The sequence below is a fragment of the Alosa pseudoharengus genome, unplaced genomic scaffold (assembly GCF_046254945.1).
Source record: "Alosa pseudoharengus isolate Yale_2024_CS ecotype anadromous, Long Island Sound unplaced genomic scaffold, YU_APseudo_1.1 YU_APseudo_1.1_scf_6, whole genome shotgun sequence".
NCBI classification, from domain to species: domain Eukaryota; kingdom Metazoa; phylum Chordata; class Actinopteri; order Clupeiformes; family Clupeidae; genus Alosa; species Alosa pseudoharengus.
Window position 1 is genome coordinate 22,210,322 of NW_027468848.1, and position 16,253 is coordinate 22,226,574.

The window sequence follows — 16,253 nt, forward strand, 5'->3', positions numbered from 1 at the left end:
CCTATGAGCTTAACGCACAACGTTTTGAAAAGATTAGGCTACCAATTGTATCCATTTTTCATAAAAGCATAACAAGATTCCTTGATTACCCCACCATGCTCTATGTACAAGTTCCGCTGACATACAATCCCCCGCTAAATCAGCCATTTCGACGGATGAGAGTCTAATATCTCCCTAAATCTATGATGTATAACATTAATGACTAAGGATGAACAATGATCAACTTTTCTCCAAAAATGAGTCGGTGTCTCACAACATTGTGTGTCTGCTTTTTTGGCCTATTAAGGGACCTCTAAATGCCCTCTAAAAGGGATTTAATATGCATTGGGACATGAACCACCTTCCTCCGTGCCACGGGCAGTACAGTACTTCTGTATCATATTTACACAGTAGGCCTACTGAATCACATTGGTTTTCCTGCATTTTATTTCTTCAGAGCAAAGTAGGAGAAGGAGGAGTTAGAAACAGACCTTTTTAATTAAAAGGTGAGGGATCCTTTCTTTTTTATACTTTAGCCACCCTTGAACTCCTCCTCAGAATAAAGTAAGCATCTACTCATACACTTTGACCGCTGAACGATGCATTTTACTTTTTAAAAAAAGTTTGTTTTTTGTTAAGGATATGACCAGATATTTTGCCCTTGTAAGGCCACCAAAAAAACAATTATGGATTGTGTCCAAAGCGACTTACAGATGAAAATGACTTTAAAATGTGGTTAAGACTATGTAAAGGAAAAAAGTAATAAACAATAATGTCAATGCAATATCCATGACCAATAGCCTAATGAGAAGAAACAAACAGTTAGAGATGAAACTACTAAAGACAATAAATGAGCTGACAAAAGAGATGAGTGAAGAAGAAAAGTTGGAAATATCAGCTTACAAACTTGATGATGAACTTTTATTGGGATTTGGCTAAAGGAGACTTTATAAGATCCAGGACCAGATGGTTAGAAATGTAACTACCGGTAAGTGTACAGCCCCTAAATGAATTTCTAAATGTCGCAGCATTTTACAAAAATCTGTACTTTTCCAAGTTTAAACCTCAATAGTTGCAACATATTCAATTGCTGGCAATTCCCTCAATTTTTATTTTTTATTTTTTTTCTTTTTCTTTAAAAAAAAAAAAAAAAACACTACACCTCAGATCTTTCAAAACCATATCACATATCACATTGTCATAACACATCCATCCATCCAGCCATCATATGATCTGATAATGTTTGAACCAGTTACACCCTAATGTAGGCTACTCAATTTCCTACACCTATGTAAAAATGTTTACCCCTAGGATATAGTGTATGAGTCACAGTCTGGTCAAGGTTCTATGTTTCCTGTTCCTTATCATGCCGTGTTGGTCATGTGTGCTAGGCCCCTCTGTCCACGCCATGTTGTGTCCTGTTACTGCACTTCCTGGATTTCTGTTGATTGAGTCCTGCATCCCTGTTCTAAGTTACTCAATCACCCTGACTATCTCTGTCACACACTGTCTTGTTTCTGGGTCTTTTCTGACTTATTTTCTAAATGTTTCAGCCCTGTCGTTCCGCGTCACGTCTTTTTTCAAAAACTCGTTTATTGATTATTATTTTTGTCTTGCCTCTGTTTCCTCTGTATTGAACCTGACTACTGAGATTTACCTACCGCTTTGTGCTGCTGACTAACCTTAACATTCTAACCTTATATCCATTTCCCATCTCGGTGTCTGCATTTGCGTCCTCCATTTTACACCCCTGCAGTATGCCTAATAGTAACCTAATAGTAATCTATAACTAATGCTATAGTAACCTAATATTTTTGCAAAGGATTAGAGGATAATTTAGAGTACGTATACATAGAGAATATACTGCCCAAACATGCCGCATAAGACCCCACCTCTACATTGCAGACTTTTTTCTCTTCACATGGTGAAGTACACCAAATACATCAATCCAGTTCCAAATTTGATCTGGAAATTCAGAAATTCTGGAAATACTATGTTGGTAAAAAGAGCAGTGTTTGGTAGTTGGGTCAAACAAAAAAGATAGAATGCTATATGTTACGTGGCTCGACCCAATCTTCATAAGCAATGTTGCTCAAATCTCATCTGATAAATACATGTGGTCCTTGTCTTTCTTCACATGTGCCTACAGTTATCTCTTCCTCAGTACTATATTGCCTTAATTTTCTGTTGCTGACTAGGGCTCCACTGTTGCCCTGTGTTTAGGCCTGATTGTTGAGTTGACAGTTATGCAGCTAGGAGTCTTTTCACCTTATCATTGTGTTTGATCAATTGGGTTCTGGTGGTAGTATTTTGGAAGAATTTCAGAATTTCTACATCACAGAGTAGAGAGATATGTTTAGTGTTTTGTAAATCAATGTTTGTAGCGTTTTGCAAAAAGTGTGAATGCTGTAAAAAAGGAAAAGTCATATAACATTACATAATACAGTCTAGTTTTGAATGAAACACCAATGTATGGCATTCAGCTAGTCGTTCCAATTGAGCATTCCATTTACCTAATTGTTTTTTACTACTGTGAAAAAAGGAAAACAGGGTTTGTCGCAGTTAGTGATCCATGGTATTACGTTGAACTGATATATTTTACCTCCTCAATGAATTTATCTGACAGAATCATGTGTAAGTGCAGCTAAGTACTGAACCAGGTAAGCAATTGATCATATGGCAAGTTTTGGTGTCGCCGTTTCATGGTATTCCCATGAACCTTTTGCCAGAATACATAGGTTTTTATAAAGACAGTTATGCTAAGAGAACAATAGAATTTGATGCAGGATTGTGTCTTATATGCTTTGAGAAGAAGTTTTGTTGAGAAGTTTTGTTCCATGTTTTGTTGACATACAGTATAATGGAAGTGAATAGGTGAATGCTGAGGCCTGACCTATTCATGTGGTTTGTCAAGGCTTCAAGACAGTTTTGTCTTTGTCTATTTTGTCTCGGAAAAACGTATATTTTACCTTGCCGTAGTAAATACTTTTCAAGGCTTTCAATACTTTTCAGCCAAATAACAAGACTGGTTTTCTGCCTGAGAGACGCTGCCCTCTATGCTAAGTGCACAATATTCCCTATTACAACTTTGTTTGGCTGAATGTCTATCCTCAGTAGGCCTATATACTATAAACTTTATTTTCATGGGATTTAAAATGAAGTAAATCCCATTTTTTAGCGAAGCTAACAATGTGGTTATAGTAGGCTAGTGCAAATATGTGCTGATGTTTTGCTCCTTGAGTTTAAGGTTTCGCTAACTGTGGAATATTTTTGATGCTAGTGTTCAAGCAATAGATATAGCTAGATATACCTACTGTGGGGAAAAAAACCCTCCATGGCATGAAAAAGGAAAGTATATATTTAAAGGGATATATTGGGTGTGAAGCAGAAGGAAGTGTGCGGATGAAACTGGAAAATTTTAATTATTTCACTCATTCCTAACTCCTAAATGTTATTATTGATTATAAAATGTTACTTTTAGTTTATTTCATGATATCCTATTAGAGACACCATCTGACTATGACAAAATCTGCATATAACACTAATATAATCTGACCCAGTACAGGTAAACCCTCAACTTACTTGCCTTTGGTGCCTCTTTTGTTGATATAATGGACTTTCTCATTTGGTATACCTCGCCCTCTCTTTATTTATTAATGATAAAACAGTAAAAAAATATTCATTAACCTCACAAACTTAAAAAGGAGGTGGTCTCTGAGTGCAAAGTCCATATGAACTTACAATATGAGTGTTAATTGAATTCCAGTGACCGTTCTACAGATCATTGGATGGATAATTAGATTGATCAATAGCCCACCCATCCTTCAGCATAAAGTGCCTATACATAGACCACTCCCCCTCTCTCTCTCTCACACACACACACGCACACACACACACACACACACACTTGCAACCTACCCTTCAGGGCCCTGGAGCCATGACGTTAGACACGCTTACCCCTGAACATTACATTTACGATTTATTTTTCATTCTAGTTCACAGAAACATATATGAAAGAAGGTTCTGGACATGATCAGATCATTCAGTTCATTCACATTCAGTTTAATAATCCTAAAAACATAAACATAACTAAACATTCCAACCTTTTTCTTTCTCACTCTCAAGCATGCAAGCACACACACACACACACACACACACACACACACACACACACACACACACACACACACACAACCTACTCCCTCAGGGCCCTGGAGCCATGACATTAGACATGCATGACCCTGAACCTTAAAGTTCAGCTTAAATGTAGGATTTATTTTTGGCACATGGCTGAAACCTTTTTAGGCTCTTGGCATCATCACATCCTTGATTCTTTTATTCAGGTTCATATCACTAAAACTTGAAGCATACATACAGTCATACAAACCCCCTCCTCTCTCTCTCCCCCTCTCTCAGACACACATACACACGCTTACACACAGACCTTTGGCCCAGCCCCTACCCTCTCTCCACCGCTCTGCTGTCTGATACATTTTATTCTTTTCAATGACTTGATGAAAATCTTGATGAATTTGAATTTAAAACTCTGTTGATGCCAACCTTTTTTTTATACAGACATATTTTTTGGATCATTTTTGATTTTTGATAATTGTCTAACACTCCCATGGTCACCTCATGACACACACCATGCATCCCTGCACATGAGACACCCCACACCCCATGTACACACACACACACACACACACACACACACACACACACACACACACACACACACACACACACACACACACACACACACACACACACACACACACACACACACACACACACACACACACACACACACACACACACACACACACACACACACACACACACACACACACACACACACACACACACACACACAGCCCCCTCCCCCAGACACATGACTCCTACCAAAAGCACCCCCGCCAAATTCAAAAGCATCCATACTCAACAGATGCCTATACTGATGCCTATAGCTTTCTCTTGTGTCTTTTCTTAATGATTTCTCTTAATGTTTTCTCTTAGGGGCCCCACTTAGCCGCTCGCTACTAGGACCCGCATTTCCAGGAGTTGATAAACTAGCCATTTTTACTTTGCAATCTTTACCCATACTTTTACACCACTTTTATTCTCCCTAACAACGCCGCTCATAATTGCTCGCGCATGACACTCCCATGACATCCCCCAATAGGACACCCCACACCCATGACCAACACATCCGTGTACACCCCCACCCTGGACACACGCTCACCCTCACCCATTACCAGCACATCCCGGCACACCCCCACTCTGGACACACGCTCACCCATTACCAGCAAATCCGTGTACCACCCCCACCCCTGGACACACGCACACGCACACGCACACGCACACGCACACGCACACGCACACGCACACACACACACACACACACACACACAGCCCCCTCCCCCAGACACATGACTCCTACGAAAAGCAACCCGCCACTTTCAAACAACCTGTCAGACTCAATTGATGCCAAGTTCAAAGACCGGATGTCCCGCCCTCACCGGAAATCAAAGACCTTTGACCTTCATTAACCGGATGTCCCGCCCACCTGTCACTTTTTAATTAATTGATAATTGAAGATATGTATGTATTACCTTCTCTCATGTCTAAAGGTAATTCAAACGGATATGACATGTCTGTGATCTCTGCTACTGCAATCAAAATAGATTTACTGTTAAGTTACTGTCTTGATGTTGCGGGAACGCTGGCGACTACGCCGCTCCGTCCAGCATCTTTTGTCTTTTTGTTATGTGTCTTTTTTTGTGGAGCGCTTTGTGTTGCACTCTGAGCATGTTAAATGCGCTATAAAAATAAAATTGACTTGACTTGACTTAAGTTGAGTCACAAGACATGTCACAAGAGATTGCTCATTGTTTTTGAGTGCAAAACAAACTGATGTCTGAAAGTGTGAAAGGACTGCACCAGTACATAGTTGAAAACTTATAAAAGATACAACAGTACTAAAAAAAAGGCATGAAAATTTGGGTTTGCCTCTAAAAAAACACACAAAACACAAACCTTCAACCTCACTATGCAGAGGGGGATCTCAAATCTTATTACAGAAATAAACCTTTGCATTCTACCATAAAACCACTGCAGCTTTGGAGAAAGTCCTGAATGGACGTTTTTCAGTCGCAATGCAACCTAGAGCTGGACGGCTAAAATTGCAGTTCTACAGCTAATATTTCAAAGCCTGGTGGATCTGACATAGGGAGCATCATTTGCATTTCATTAGATTCTTTGGATGTAACCCATCAATCATGAATTGCATGCTGTATTCACCTCAGAGACTTTCATCACTGCAGTGTGGGTTAAGTCTGTCTTGTTAACTGCAGGTGTAAGTGAAGTAGGAGAAAGCCCGGTTCAGTGAGTGCACATTTTAAGTTCATTAAGAGGACGCACACACTCATGTCTTTGAACTTTCCCCCCCCCCTCTCTCCTGAGCTAGTGGTGAGAGGATCTATTAATATCATTTCATTAATCACGAAACAGCTTCAAAAGTATTCAAATTGAAGTGAGAGGAGATTTAGTGCAAGCTGCATGATTACTGTCTGAGATGAATGCTGATGAGCTGAGCTGCCCAATCCCCCCAATCCCCCCCCCACCTACACACACAAACACACACGCCCACCTCACAACACCGGCCAGTATCAGCACTCCACAGAGGTATTGATCAGTCTCTCTGTAGGGGCCCTATTGACTTTTAGTCCAATCTGCACAAAAAAAATCTGTTTGATTTTATGCATCACGAAATACAAACAGCTACAGCATTGCAGGCATGCAGTTATAGGAACCCGTTCTGAATTAGTCATTACTGGAACAGTGGCTGCGGCAAAACAGCTTGATTGAATTACAGCCTGAATCAAGTTTGATTGCCCCTTTCACAGTGACATCATTCATGGTGGACACTGATGAATTGGTCCTATGCTTTACAGATTTGCGCTGTACGACTTCAGTGCTAAGAGCTAATCTAAAGTGACAGCCAGTCTTTGTGGCCATGATGGGAGGTGGGCAGCCAGAAGCCTGTCTGCTTCACAGGAGATATGGATCACAACAGAAGTAATGGAAGCGACATCAGACAGCGGGGGAGGTGTCGCTACAGTGCTGGCATATAGAGTGTTTGTCCTGCGGAGAGGCTCCACAAGCTAGCCTAGAAATCTAGACGCGCCCCTAGCGGCTGCCAGGGCTAGTCTAGCAACTCTCCGTTGACTTGTGAGCTCTAGGAATCGAAACTAAATCTGGCATTGAAATCGTGTATAGAGTCGTTTGTTGGGCTTAACATAATGATTGATGGCAACGGTTTGGCTTGAATTCCCTGCTACTTTGAAAAACAAATATCATATTGCGTCCTATTGCGTGCAGAGGGAATTTGAAAGACAACTGATTATCCCGACCCTCGGACTGAGCACTGCGAACGGTGAGTGCCCAGACCCTACATTAATAATGTGGGTCTGGCTCGCCAGGCTATCCACAAGCTGGTCCTGCCATTTAACCCTTAAAGGAGTACCGTCACACCGGTGTGATGGGAATGTTGAGAAATGAACGTTCTAAAGAATATCTGGGTTCATTGAATTCAACATAGAATTTTAGAACCTTCAATTGTTGCGGAACTTAGAATGTTCAAAAACCTACACCTTTAAGGGTTAAGTCGCACAACCTGGCCCTCGTCGGCTCGTCGCTGGCGCTCCAATTTGGAGGACATAACAATCTGATCTTACTTTGCAGGTTTGGAGCTGATGTTGATGGAGAATGAAATGAGGGTAAGCTGAGAATTCAACAACTGTAGAGAATAAATGACCAGACTTCACCTGATCAAGGTGCAATATATGAAACACAAATACACTGTTTATAAACAGCACTGGCATCCAAGCCTGACCCAGAACTACTTAAACTTAAATGTAAACTCTTTATCAGTAAAGGTACAATATGAAAGATAGACTGTGATTGTAACTCAGTTGGTTCAGTCGTGACAGATAGTGGAAGTGTGTGTGTCTATGGGGATGGTGTGTGGGGGCGAGTTATAGCCCCTTCACACGTCTTCTCCTGTGTGTAAAACCTGAGTGAGTCACGCAGTCCACCAGACGAGGTGGAACTCCGCGGGGAATAGAGAGGGAGTGCGGTGGCCGCCGTCTCTCTCCTTTGTGTTTGGGACACGCTGCATCTGACTGTTCCCATCTGCTGTCTGGGCGAGATCAGAACAACCCCCGCCCCGATTCTGTCTCATCGTAGTCTCCATAGCAACTGAAATGGGTAAAGTGGGCACAATGTTCCTCTGACAAACGTAGGTAAGAGGAAGTCTTTGAAGAACATGAACAAACAAAATGTGAAGACCATCACATAAGAAGTATGGGGTGGAGATATAGTGATTCATCACTTTTCCATAGAACATATTCAATAATGTTGACTTCTTCAGGTATAATAAATGAAAAAAAAATGGTCTTATATGAGTAATCCAGAAACTGACTATGTGCGACTGAAGATGATGAGAGCATGTTCGGAAGGTTATGAGGTTCTATTAAGGAGCAAGGTCATACTTTTGGTTAATGTATTTAGAACATAAAAAAACATGGCACAAATATTATGAGAACATGAAACCAAGATGTTGCACACAAACCTTAAAGGCCAGCAAAACACTGTGAGATATCACATCGCAATGTCTTCGTCAAACACATATATTTCCAAAGAATGTATCCGCAAATGATGTATATATGATATCCTAGGCTCAAATGACATACATTACGTGGATAACATGTAATAATTTGATTTAAAAGCAACTGATTGGACAAATATTGTATTGTGGGGCAAGCAAAGTGCAACAGTGTGTGTGTGTGCATATGTGTATGCTACATCAGTAGGAGTGTGTGTGTGTGTGTGTGCAAATGTGTATGCTACATCAGTAGGTGTGTGTGTGTGTGTGCATATGTGTATGCAACATCAGTAGAAGTGTGTGTGTGTGTGCATATGTGTATGCAACATCAGTAGAAGTGTGTGTGTGTGTGCATATGTGTGCAACATCAGTAGAAGTGTGTGTGTGTGTGTGCATATGTGTGCAACATCAGTAGAAGTGTGTGTGTGTGTGTGTGCATATGTGTGCAACATCAGTAGAAGTGTGTGTGTGTGTGTGTGTGTGTGTGTGCATGAGTACAACATCAGTAGAAGTGTGTGTGTGTGTGTGTGTGTGTGTGTGTGTGTGCAGAAGCACATTTTAAGATCGACACGGGACATCACTCGCATCTAACATTACCCTTGGACATTTAAAAACAATATAAATAAAAGCAGAACTGAACTGACATTCACACATCCCAACTTGGCAAAATACAGGGTATTTATCATCTCAAATGACACACTACTCTGATGCGCGTCTGTGACTAAAAGAAAAACAACACCCCCCCCCCCAAAAAAAAGTGTTCGACATGACTTCTCAGGATGATTCAGTCTTTTCGCATTGGCTGATGGTAGAGAAAAGAAAATAGCTTGTGACGGCACCCGCTAAGCATGCAAACAGTTTACAATCTGGCCCTGTGCATGCTCAGACGCCGGGGCAGAAAAAAAAAATCAGTAACGGAGTACAAGATGTGAGAGAGAGAGAGAGAGAGAGAGAGGAGGGGGGAGAGAAGAGAGAGACAGGGAGTGAAAGAGACAGAGAGGAGAGGAGAGAGAGAGAAAGAAAGAGAAAGAAAGAGAGAGAGAGAGAATAAACTAAACTACATATCAGGCCCTAAACAGGCTGAAGCCTGGACACCAGTGGAGGAATGCAACGCTGCTCTGTTGTGTCCACATGCTGTAGCTACATGTACGCAACTGGTGCCGTGCTTCAGTGACCCAAATTAGGAGCGGTGGAGCCCCTCGACATTTCATGGAATCTGGCGTGCCCTAAGTGATCCTCCTCTGGCACTTCTATCATTCGCCAGTCACGCTATATTGAACGGGGGATTAAAACAAACAGTAAAAAGTGCTGATGGCAATTTCGGGAAGTCAAAGAATTTCAACAGCATAGATCAATGCAAATAAATGTCAACAGCATAAATAATCTGCAAGCATGTTTCAGTGCAAATACCTGATGGTCTAATTACAAAAATCAAACTTTACTGGAAACTGTCCAAACCCTAAAAATGTCCGCATGATTTGATGTATTCTGTTGTTTTAGTTCCAGTTTCTATATAAAGGCAGACAGTGGGAGAGAAAGGCAAAGAAAAATAAGCCAGCTAAACTGAATCAGCATGTGAGAACTTGATTACACTTAGAACTCTCTTCAAGCATGAAGGCCATAAGGCTGCAAATATCTGCACTGGGCAAGAGGGAACCAGTAAGACCTCCAGTGGCTCTCCTCCACACCTGGCCATGGCATCGAGGGGACAAGCCTACTGTGCATTAGGAAAGGACTAGTGTCTGACCACCCTGTCCACCCACAAGGCCAGTCCACCAGCTCTAGTCAGTCTGTCTGTCAGTCTGACTGAATTTTGTTCTTAAAACGACAGCGTAATGGTGAGAACCGAGCTCCATTCCTGCGGTTCTGTCTGCGGAATGGATGAGTTCTTCACGACACACTGTCCGGTTCTGCCCCGCTCATGATGCTCAGCTCCCGCCTCACAGTCAAAGCACGGTGTTACCACCTGGTTTGAAGGCGGTGAGATGCGGTGAGATTCGGTGTGTGTGTGTGTGTGTGTGTGTGTGTGTGTGTGTGTGTGTGTGTGTGTCTGTGTGAGTGTATGAGTGAGAGTGAGTGAGTGTGAGTGTGTGTGTGTGTGTGTGTGTGCGAGAGTGTGTGTGCTAACGGATGATGTCCAGGTAGTGCAGGTCCGTGTAGAGGGAGTTGACTAGCAGAGCCAGGAGGCGGTTAGCGTCGCGCAGACAGTAGCCCGGGTGCGTGATGAACTCGCGGGCCTGGCCCACGGCCTCCTGGAGCTCAGCGTACTGCTTGTTGCCAGGCATGGACTCCAGCACGGCCAGGGCCTGGGGACAGGTTCAAAACACACACACACACGTTTGATCTCCTGAGCTAAAGAAAATGGCCATCTGGAGGGCTAAGCCTTCCAGCAGGACGATGCAGCATGAGCCAGCCTTTTACGCAACACAGCTGAACTCTGGGTCTACATGTTTCTGGCAAATTCAGGGGGGGAAAAAGTTTTCCTAACTGCGGGTCCTGAATTCACCTTTCTACTTCCTGTTTCTTTGCTTCGTGTTCCTTTAGTTCTGCTGCTATAATTAGAAACAACACTTAACACTTTACAAATGTATTTACATGGGGCTTTACAGTAGATAGTCTGTTTAAAAGAACATGTTTCTAAGTAACAAAGCTTATCCCACAGAGATAAGCGGCTGAAATCTCCCTGTGTCTGGTAAGTTAATGTAAATGTATGAACTGAAGGAGAAGCCCAAGTCCTGATCTGGTTCCACTAGCGCACTGTGCTAAACCCTTGGAACCTGTGGAACTCAGCTGTTAGAATACTGGTGTTAGAATACTGGTGCTACAACCTCAGGCTTATGGGATTCATTCCCAGTGAGTGCATTACACTATATAGTCATAAACTAATAACATGTATGGCATCAACTCTATGTCAATCCTGTGTCTGAACCGTAAGTAAAAAATTGGTGAATAAACAAACACAGAAACATCAATCTAAATGTCCCTCTAACATAGTCCTGATCTCTGATGGCCTTACCTGCTGGGCTTTGGCGGAGAGTGGCAGTCCAGGGCCCGCCTGGGTGCGTAGCTGGTTCTCTGAGGGAACCTGCACCAGGAGGAAGGTAGACATGCTGCGAGCCACCACGCGGAACCTGTGAAGAGCGTGAGACCAACACCTTCTCAGTCAACATCTCCGCTGTGAGAACACAGTCTGACATAGCCGTTTAATGCCAACATGGCATTAATACCTATGGTATAGCAAAATGGCACATGTAGGGGCAATGCTAGATCTTATTTTTTAGGTAATGTTCTTTTTTTTTAAGTATATTTTTTGGGCTTTTTTGCCTTTATTGGACAGGACAGTGGAGAGTGACAGGAAGTAAGTGGGAGAGAGAGATGGGGTGGGAATCGGGAAATGACCGCAGGTCGGATTCGAACCTGGGTCCCCGTGGGCACTCAGACCCGTACATGGTACGGGCGCTGCAGCCTGCTGCGCCACAGCGCTCCCCCTTAGGTAATGTTCTTAGCAAAATGGGATCTAATATCTACTATCTACAAGTATCACACGCAAAGTATTGCCAAGCTTGCAAATGTCATGCTTGAAGAGCTTCAGTAGTCACCTCTGGTCTTCTCATGCATGCTTACTTAAGTCCTTGCCAATATGATTTTCACCCCAACAAAAAACATTATCATGGAGCCTCTCAGCCACTGATCCACACGAGCCTCACCCATCCAGCCTCTCCATACCTGCTAGACAAAGGAGACTTCCTGCCCAGGCCGATGGCTCCCAGGATGCCCGAGTTGATCCTCTCCTCCCCGAGCAGGGCCAGCCGGGCCTGGAAGGCCAGCAGGGTGAGGGTCAGGTAGTCGAGCGCGCATGCGTCCCCCAGATCCACCTGCCCCTGGATCAGCTGCAGGAATTTGTGCCACCACAGGAAGAGCTTGGCCTCGTCTGCCGGACCACTGGGGAAGAGAAAAGCCAATTTCACCTCAAGATGCAGTCTGTGATTTTGCCCATCTATTTTCACCCTTCTGTGCTCCTGCAGCAAGGTATCAGCTAGTTGTAATTCTGGCTGGAGTCTTTTTGGACACACACACTGAGGGCAGCAAGAGGACTGTGAGTAGCAATCTGCTCAAATTGACAAAAACGTCTTTTGTGTTAGAGTTGCAAACTGCTCTGAGAACTTCATACATCTGAAAGAGTCAGAATCCGAAGTTTGTAGTTTTGTCATTGATGTAGGTCAACTCTCTGTGTTTCATAACTGGTGCTTTTTAACAAGACAGCATAACTAATGAGAATAAGATGGGTCAGTGCATGGGTGGAACAAACAGGTTCAGACTTCACTTTTTGACTTTTGAGCATACTCATCTTCAGCTATGTCAACATAATCTACAACTGTGCCTGTTCAACATTGCTCCTTCAAAACGGGAGTTCCTTCATCATAATAATGTACAATTCAGATACAAGTAGTAAACGTTCGGCAAGGTGAGGTTAGTGCAGGGCTAACCTGGGGAAGACTTGGTTGAGCCAGGTAGTCAGGAGTGCCAGGGTCCTCTTCTCGTTCACCACGGTCTGGTCCAGGTTGAGCCGTTGCTGGACGTAGACGTAGAGGGTTAGGAAGCTCCCCAGGGACAGGCTCTCCTGGATGAAGTCATCCACAGTCAGCTCGGGCACTTGCAAGGACACCAAAATAGGACCCCAGCCAAAGTACTGATCAGCGCCTGAAAGGAGATGAAAAGAGGACGGAGGAAAAGAAAAGAAAAAATCCATCTGGAACTCTCCAAGGACAGGACTCCTTAGATGTGCACATTCATGTAAGGTCAGAACTTCTATTAATCTTTGCTGTAAGGTCCTACATCATCTCAATGCTTTGAGGTCATATTTTTAGCAAAGAAGAGACCAAAGTGACACAATGGTGATAAAAATTACTACCAGCACAATCAGCTGGTAGTCAAACTGCCATCTACCCCCCCTCCCCCTCCGCGTTTGTGTGTTTTGGGGGAGCGTGTTGGGAGTGAGGTCTGAAGGTAGGACCTTCGTAATTGTGTATTTTCAAAATCTAACTTGATTGTACCGTTTATTCCAGGATCCCAGATCCCTCATTTAATACATGTCTGGGAAACGGACCCTTGTATACACTAAAGTGGAGACGACTGAATCGACCAGCAAGACCGCTGCAGCAGCACTCACCGTCGGCGAAGTAGGAGAGGATGCAGGCCTCGGTGGCGCGGGCCATGTGGCGGACGGAGGCCAGGCATCGGCAGGCGGCGGTCAGCAGGGGCAGCACCAGCGGCCCGCGGGCCCTCTTCTCCACCCAGCTGTGCAGCTTGGCGCCGAGCCCCTCGGCCGTGGACACGCCGGCACCGTTGAGGAGGCTCAGGAGCTCGGCGAACAGGCTGCAGGTGGCCATGTGTCTCTGCTGCAGGTCAGTCTCTGCAGAGAGGCCAGACAGACGTGGCACATGCCAGACACAATGAAGGCAACCTTCACGCTAGTAGCTGTACGAGTTGATGGATATTTGTGCATTTCGTCACATAGAATCATTCATCTTCTTTTACATGTAAATGAAATAATAAATATGCTCCTTGGGCTCCAAATTCCACTGAAACGGTGGCTTAACAATGGTGATAGTTATTCTACACCAGCCACAAAGCTAGTTGAGGAGCATCGCAAGGTTTAGTCGCCTGTGTCTTACCTGGCGGGTTGAAGACCACAATGCACTCCAGCAGTTTCTCCATCTCCACCTCCAGGGAGGCCAGACTGATGTTCCCGTTCTGGTCCAGGACAGTCAGGAACTGGACCATGAGGCGGAGGAAGGCCTGGCACTTCAGTGTCATGTCCTTAACGTCACAAAAAAAAGCACAACCACCATCACGTCAGCGTCACATTTAAGGAGCACTGCACTAGAGGAACTGAACTGCTCTTGCTAGTGCTCGCCCCCTGTGGGTCTGGCTTCAGCTCACCTGGTGCAGTTTGCCCTCCAGACCTGGCCCGAAGCCGGCGGCCATTTTGAGGAGTTTGACGACGAGCTGGGAGGACGTGTCGTGGCTGAGGATAAGGGAGGAGGGGTAGTGGGTGTTGACATAGCCGGTGACGTTCTCGTAGGCGGAGGAGTCCACCAGATGCCAGGGCACAGAGCTGGACTGTCCCAGCAGACTCAGCAGGGGTGACTCCTGATGGACAGAACACTTTAACCAATCAACAGAGAACCTACCAGCAAACTTCAACTGAACATTTAAGCAAAATCCCTCGTATGGGCCAAAATGGGTAAGGACTGTCCATAACAACACATTATGACTCATGTTGAATGTGGCAGCTAAAACAACCAACACGCCAACTAACAACAACCAAGCCTATTTTGGCAGTCAACCGTAACACCATATGACAATGACTTCTGGCACACACACAGTAGCGTCTGGGGCATGTTTACGGTCTAGATGGGAGAAACGAGACGAGGCTTTAAGACAGCTCACTCACGGGCTTGCTGAGCAGGTGGTCCTCCTTGGCCAGGAACACCATCATGTAGAGCAAGTAGACCACCATGGTCTGGGCCCCGGGGCCGGGCTGAGGGCCCAGGGCCTCACTGAGCACGCTCACCCAGTTCACCTGACACAGCACGCCCCCCAGGAACAGGAAGCAGCTCTTAGGACTGCCCCGCTCCACCTGGATAAAAAAAAAAAAAAAAAATGGACGTTCCAGAAGATTCTACTGTACTTCAATAATACAGTGGTATAACAGTACAGCCATCCAACACAAGTGAAAACTGCAGTCACTTTAAATTAACTGTGACATAGTCAAGTTGGTTGACTGTATATTAATCTGAAGGAAAGGCCTGTCACTCACGTTAAAGAACTGGCTCATGAGAGCCTGGTCTGGGTGCAGGTCTTTCCACAGTAAGAGGTTGTACTCGCTGTGGTAGGCGTAGAGAAGGTACTCGGGCATCTTAGGGGACGTGCAGCTTTCACAGTAGTGCATGAGGTGAAGCCAGAGGGCGCCCCTCTGTCCCGGCAGCAAACGATCTGTAACCACACACACACGTACACACACGTACACACACGTGTACACACACATACACACACGTACAAACACATGCACAGACACGCACACACACACGTACACACACACATACACACACATACACACACGCACACACACGCACGCACGCACACACACGCACACGCACGCACACACACAAGCGCACGCACACGCACACGCACACGCACACGCACACGCACACGCACACAGTCCAGGTCCAATTAAGCCATATCAGTTTAGAACACTCCCACTGTTTCATTGACTCACTGGAGACAGAAGTAAGTGCTCTTCAGCAGAGACAGGTACTTTGCATTGGGTCTTACCTTTGAATTTCTCATGTAGGGTGTCGGTTAGCTGGGCGTAAAGGGAGACAAGGCCAGTGGCAATCGCAGTGTCTGACTCCAGCCAGGGGTAGCAGCGGGGATTACTGACCAGAAAAAGCCCCACAACTTTCTTAAGACTCATTACAGAGCTGGTCTAACATACGTATGCATATGGGGAAATTGTCAGATGAAACAGTCATATTCTTGCTTTTATTGAAAAAGAAAACCCAGCTAATTTTGCCAAAAGACTTCTAAGGTACTTAAAAGCTGC

At 44.4% G+C, this 16,253-nt stretch overlaps 1 protein-coding gene across 1 annotated transcript in view; it reads right to left on the reverse strand.

Moving 5' to 3' along the window:
* Positions 1-8,528: 8,528 nt before the first annotated feature.
* Positions 8,529-16,253, reverse strand: part of epg5 (ectopic P-granules autophagy protein 5 homolog (C. elegans)) — a 30,283-nt gene continuing 22,558 nt past the window's right edge. Inside the window, exons 36-45 of the mRNA XM_076271160.1 lie at positions 15,983-16,086; positions 15,468-15,643; positions 15,102-15,287; positions 14,588-14,797; positions 14,320-14,464; positions 13,815-14,057; positions 13,132-13,345; positions 12,371-12,586; positions 11,661-11,775; positions 8,529-10,950 (exon numbers count right to left, since the gene is read on the reverse strand). Of these exons, the coding sequence (XP_076127275.1) occupies positions 10,768-10,950; positions 11,661-11,775; positions 12,371-12,586; positions 13,132-13,345; positions 13,815-14,057; positions 14,320-14,464; positions 14,588-14,797; positions 15,102-15,287; positions 15,468-15,643; positions 15,983-16,086 (1,792 nt within the window). The 3' untranslated portion in view covers positions 8,529-10,767. The remainder of the gene's footprint in view (positions 10,951-11,660; positions 11,776-12,370; positions 12,587-13,131; positions 13,346-13,814; positions 14,058-14,319; positions 14,465-14,587; positions 14,798-15,101; positions 15,288-15,467; positions 15,644-15,982; positions 16,087-16,253) is intronic.